This window comes from Rhea americana, unplaced genomic scaffold (assembly GCF_003343005.1).
Source record: "Rhea americana isolate MKP2758 unplaced genomic scaffold, rheAme1 scaffold_77, whole genome shotgun sequence".
Lineage (NCBI taxonomy): Eukaryota > Metazoa > Chordata > Aves > Rheiformes > Rheidae > Rhea > Rhea americana.
The window spans coordinates 3,611,188-3,617,038 of record NW_028186945.1 but is presented as its reverse complement, the minus strand read 5'-3'; the positions used below and the strand labels follow the sequence as shown (position 1 = coordinate 3,617,038).

Here is a 5,851-nt window from a genome sequence, read left to right as displayed (position 1 = left end):
AAGGAGGGCGCGCAGCTCGCCTGAAAAAGCTAACGATTTAAGTAGTCCGGGAGCAGCCCCTCTCCGTTTTGCTCCCACTCTCGGACCTGATACTCGGGGAAAGCAGGCGCTACACCAGTGCCCACCAGCAGGCAAGCTGCACCGCTACCAAGAACAAACGTTATTTGGAAATACTTCACTATCTCTTTGCTGTCTGCGACATGACTACTGAGGACGCATCTGAACCTTCTTAAGTAGAAAAAGAAAACAAGACAGTTCTTACTGCCAAGTTTGTAGAATGGCTAATTAGAAAAATATTTTAATCGTGTAGACATCAAGTATATTAAATTGCTAGTTAGCCAGCAAGAGAAAATCTTTCTCAATCACAAATTAATAGTATATTAAGCGACAACCTTTTCACCCTTCATCCAGGGTCTTTATTAAAGCTATTAGTATATAATCATTTATAACATTAAGGAAATGCTTTTTTGGTGAAGACAATACTTCGTTCTTCAACAGTGGTGAACAAACTATCTTCGTACTTATTCGGGACCTCCACGCTGTAAAATAAAGTAGATAATTAAATATATTTCTATAAAAATAAAGGTAAATGAGCAAATTTTTTTGCACTGTTACAGATGATAGAGATAGTGATTTTTAATCTATAAAGGAACATGCACAGAGCCTCAAAAGCATCAATCAGTAACAGCTCTTTCATTTTAGGGAGAAATCAAAAAGATAAACACCTACAAACAATAATTGTAGCTGGTTCCAGTTTCCCTACTCTGGGAGAATCTGACTTTTAGAAAAGTCTAATAAACACAGCAGCAATGAACAGAAATTTTAGAATTATTTTTGAGGCCCAAATTCCAAGGTGCAAAGTAAAAACAAAAGGAAGGTCAGCCATTAAAATCTTTATGAGAAATTTAAAAGGTACTCTATTCGTTATTTTGCCAATAAAAGCGTTAAGATTTGCTTCACAGTTAAAAAAATTTMGGCTAGAAGTCTAGAATAGTGTACTACGACAGAAAGTAATTCATTTTATTTCTAACTAGAATACCGCATCCACATGCGTGCAGGAAAACTGATTTCCTCTGTTGACACAATTATACTTCAGATGTCCTATTTGCTTAACTAAGCTGTGTGTCTTTTTAGTTCAAACTCAGACCCGTCTTCAGTCTATGAACAAACTTCTGTGCTCCTGTCCAACATACTCATTTTACATCATACCCATTAAACAGCTGTAACAAAACAGTGAACAGACAGTGACTATCATTAATGTAGACAATGATTATCGCTAACTTTCTGCATATGTGTATTAAGCCCGTGCCTCTCTACTCAGTGATACCACCAGCTACCAGTTAGATTTGGTGGAGAGCTGGCAAGAGACCTTACATATTAAGAATATGTAGTTTGAGTATTGTGCATCAAATCTGTGAAAACTCCGAGTACACAGTTACCAAGAATTAAAATGTAATACCATATCTGAAACTTTAAAGAATCTGCAGAAATAAGTAAATACAGAGAATATGTACTAATAAACTTACTTGAATATATTCAATCTCTTCCTCTGACATAAGTTTCCTTCTGTATTTCTGAGGTAAGGTTCTTGCTAATTCAGAAGTGTCTGGTGCACCTTGTACCCTACTAACAGGCGAAATACTTTGAAAGGCCGGTGATCTGCCTCCTACAGACTCCTGTGCTTTTGAAGCATGGTGGGATGGCACACTTGCTTGTAAGGATTCCTGTACTGAAAACCAGATTGCAAAACCGTTTACAGAAATAGACTGTAAAATTAATTACATGAGCAGTCAACAGGAGTTATTAGTTACTAAAGATTGACTTTTTTCTTTCTTATAAAAATACTTTAAAGTATTAAGATCCTCTACTTCTCACAACTTGTTTTTATTGTTGTTAAATATAACAAGAGCACAGTGAAAACATTCTTGAAGTAGAAGAAAGCATATTGGAGTGGCAGAAATACCAATGGGGCAACAGAAGATAAACAGGTATCTATCTTAACAAAGACTTTTTCACTAGGAAACTATACTTGCAGAAAAAGCATAGTACTATCTAGGTACTGGGAGGAGGAAGAGGGTGGGAAGAAAGGGTTATGTAGGGTCATTTCTCCACCATGATACTTAGCTTTGTTTACTGTGATTGTAAAGACAGACTGGTGAAAAAGTGGTAGATGCTTATAAAAAGATAAAGCTCACAACTATGAAATACCACAAGATGCATTTAGTGTTGCACCTATTTTTAATATTATAAATTGCCGTATATCAAATTACATTATTAATGTATGAATACTACATAATGGGCATCAGCAATCAAAGTGTTAATGAAATACAGAGACAAAGCAGAGCATGAAATACTTCACAGTTGCAGGCCAGGAGCTAGGTATAAGGAATTCACATTAGAAGTCATCTCGAGTTTGAGGATCAGGTAACAGATTACAAAAGATCAGTGATCAGTGTCAGCACTGAAATAATTTTGGACCTTAGGTCTGTCCCAGCATGGCTGATCTTATAAAGGCAATACACAGTTATCGCACTAGGCAGAACTGAGTCTTACAGCAATATGTTTATTTAAAAAGCACTCAGGTCTCTGGATAGAAGGTTAAAACACCTGACAAAGCAGAATATTTCCATGGGAAGTCCCAGTGCAGTTGAGAAATGAGCAAAAYAAAGGCAGCATCTGAACAGTTGCGACAAAAGGACTATCGAATTATGAAACAAGCAGCAACAAGATAAAGCAGTCCTGAATAACTTGAAGAATGCGAAGAGTTAAATGGCATGTTTCCTGTGTGCCACCCCAAGATAACTGAGAAGGAAGGGACAGGAATCCATTCTGGCCATACTGAGTGTAAGCAATGGCAGGATAGGGATATGAAATAGTTGCAGCAGCACAATCAGACATTCGTGCAAATCACTAGTGAGAGGCAAACACAAAAATTCTCAGTGAGAAGACTATCTTAGAGTTGCGTGTTGATCAGTTGGTCCAGGAACAAAAAGGAAGATCCCAAGCAGTGAGGAGAAAGACAGACCATGAAAAGGAGCAGAATCAGAAGTAGGGGAAAGCCATTGAATTGAAATTAGAGCAGGAAGCAAAGGGAGTAGAAAATAAAAACAGAAGAAATAGCTGTTTGTCAACTTTCTAACAACACATGGATGATTAATAGCTTTGGCTAGTGATGATAGGGGAGTATTTGTATTTTTCTCCTAGAGAAGAAATAACGCTCCTTATATATGAAAGACATGAAMAACAGTTTTATCTGAGTTTGTTTTATATGACACAAAAATATCTAAAGCTTTGCCTAAGATTTTCCTCTATTGTGTGTTTTACCATCTGAACTGTAAGTGGAACAGAAGCAGTAGCTGATTACAGCTACGAGAAGAYAAGACTCAGAAGTGCCACACCTTATACTGCTGCTGTTTAACATCAGATAGTCTCTAATGCCACTTTCCCTTCCCCATTGGAGATCATCATGTTGCAGTAATACAACAAAAGAGTTTGGCTGGTCTTTCAAACAGCCAAGTCCCTAAAAGTATAGTGTTGATCTGTGGAAGCAACTGTCCGGTACACTGAAATACTGTTGCTGATACAATGTTCAAGCAGTGAGGTAGACTGCAATTTATTTTTGAAGGAACAGAACTCCATCAAGGTAGAAAGGTCCAATGAACTTAAATATTCACAGAAAACTTCTGTTGCACAGATGAACAAGAGGTAAGCAACATGTTTTTTAAGCTGTCAGGAAAGATGGTGCAACTGGCTTAACCAGGCACAAGGTAAAAAATTCAGACCAAGAATTATCACAAAGAGAGTAGTTCCTGAAAAATTCATTGGTTAGTCAGAAGTGGCAGCTGATGTGCACTGCAGGTACGTCATGATGTTAAGAAATAAACTAAACTTAGAGCTAGCTAAATCATGTGTGGTAAGTATTCTAGCAAACATGTGGTATAGTTACTCATGTACTGAACATTTTTTTTTATTAAAAATAACCAAAGCTACAGAAGCATAACTGAAGTTGCTTCCAACCATTCCTTACAGAATATTTACACTTCAAATTCTTTCGTAAAACTGTGTGAAGTCTGAAGGTTTCTGAAATCTAAAATCCAAATGTCTTTATCCATCCCTAGTGTTTGAGCATCAGTAGAAACAGTGAATGTTCAGCTGCCTAAACAAGCTTTGTGCTCACAAGAGACCCTTAAAATGCAGAAAAATTTTGATTTCTTAGAAGAAAAGATCTCACTGAGCTAAGAAACAAGAGATACAAAAACAGCCCTCACTTCTAAAAAGTGAGAAGAATATAACAGCGCTTCATAAGACATTTGTTATTTTAGTCTCAAATGCTTTATTGACTCAAAAGGAATATTAAAACAACACCCAGCTCATATAATTTATCTACATAAAACTGCCTGGGATCCTGTAAATATCAACATAGCTATAGGTATAAAAATTGATGTGTCAAAAATTGCTATGAAWTTACTTTTTTCCTCAGTGTTAACTAAGAGCACTGGAAAACATTTCTTAAAATGTACAGTGGGATGGCCACTGGGAGCAGCTATAATCAGGATATCAAATGCCACAGACACTGCATGCTCCAGTTAAGAAAAGAAGTATCAAGCAAAATCCAACATTATTTTTGCAGACATCACCAAATACCCAAGGTTGCTTAGGTATTCAGTGCCAAAAAAATTTCAAGTGGATATTACTGCTTGCAAAAATAGGATTTTGTGTATAAATCAAAAGCAGGAAAACAATACTGGTGATCTTCATACTGCCTCGACCAAGACATGYGTACACTATGTTTTTCCCCCACAGCTGTGAAGTCTGTAATGGAAGCATCAAAGAGTTGTCTCCAAACTAAAGCTATGTTCTAGAAATACTGCTCAAAATCAGTTGAATATTTAATCCAAATTGTAGAAAGTGTGTCTTGGTTCTTATATAAAACACTTAATGTGAAGAAAAGTAGTGCAAGTTGTATCTATAGACTAAATACTTACTTTTAGGTTTCGGGATACTTTTTCTGTCTGGGAATTTTATTAAGGGAGTATGTGGCTTGACTACCTAGAACAAGACAAGGCAGTAGGAGAACACAGGAAGAGAAAAATACATTTCTAGACAAATATTAACTTCACAATAATCCAATGGAAAACATATTAACTGACCACTTCCACAGGGCTGCTTTGTGCACTGCCATTTTGATAAATTTKTTACTTACTTCTGTTTTAATTTTACCCAAGGAAAAATTTCAGTTTTAAAGCTATTCCTTCATTCTGGTGTCCAGCACAGGGATAACAGCTCCTCACAGCAATCACAGATTGAGGATAACTTTCCTCACAGCAATCATAGATTTTATAGAAGTAGCTGTCATARCAGCATAAAGGGAATTACAAAGTTTTAGCACAAGAACTATAGAATTGCTAGCCATGTTCGGCTTTTGTATGTTTGTTCAGCTGCCTRGGTAGGATTGAAAAAGCTGTAATTAAAAAGAAATGGATGTTCAGAGCCACTTATTTTCTTTTCAAAGACCCCGTGCCTCACCTCCACCTTCACGAGGAGGGGAGTGACTGAAAAGACCCSCCAGCACCCTCCCGCCCCGCTCGCCGGTACAAAAGCTGCAGCTTGCAGGCTTCCCTCTAGCATCACCTCGCACTAGAAGAGAACCAGGCAGCGGGTCAAACGACTGGACAGTACGAGCCGAGCGGTTTAACGGYGGTTTAGCACCTAGGGCCGCTGTACCTACGCCGGTCACCTGCCGCAGCAGGGGCGAGGGACACAGCGARCGGCAGCGCCTGCCCACGTTAGCGCGAACTGAAGCGCAGAGCCGGCGTCTCCCTAGGCAAGCGGGGAGCAGCAGCTGCCCCGC

The 5,851-nt window shown here is 38.2% G+C and overlaps 1 protein-coding gene across 1 annotated transcript; it reads right to left on the bottom strand.

Moving 5' to 3' along the window:
- Positions 1-393: 393 nt before the first annotated feature.
- KGD4 (alpha-ketoglutarate dehydrogenase subunit 4) lies at positions 394-5,413 on the bottom strand. The gene is made up of 4 exons (XM_085322396.1): positions 5,324-5,413; positions 4,986-5,049; positions 1,527-1,729; positions 394-539 (listed from the first exon to the last, which is right to left on the bottom strand). The coding sequence occupies exons 1-4, from the start codon at positions 5,411-5,413 to the stop codon at positions 522-524; spliced, it is 375 nt and encodes a 124-aa protein (XP_085178522.1). The 3' UTR covers positions 394-521.
- Between the last annotated feature and the right edge of the window lie 438 nt (positions 5,414-5,851).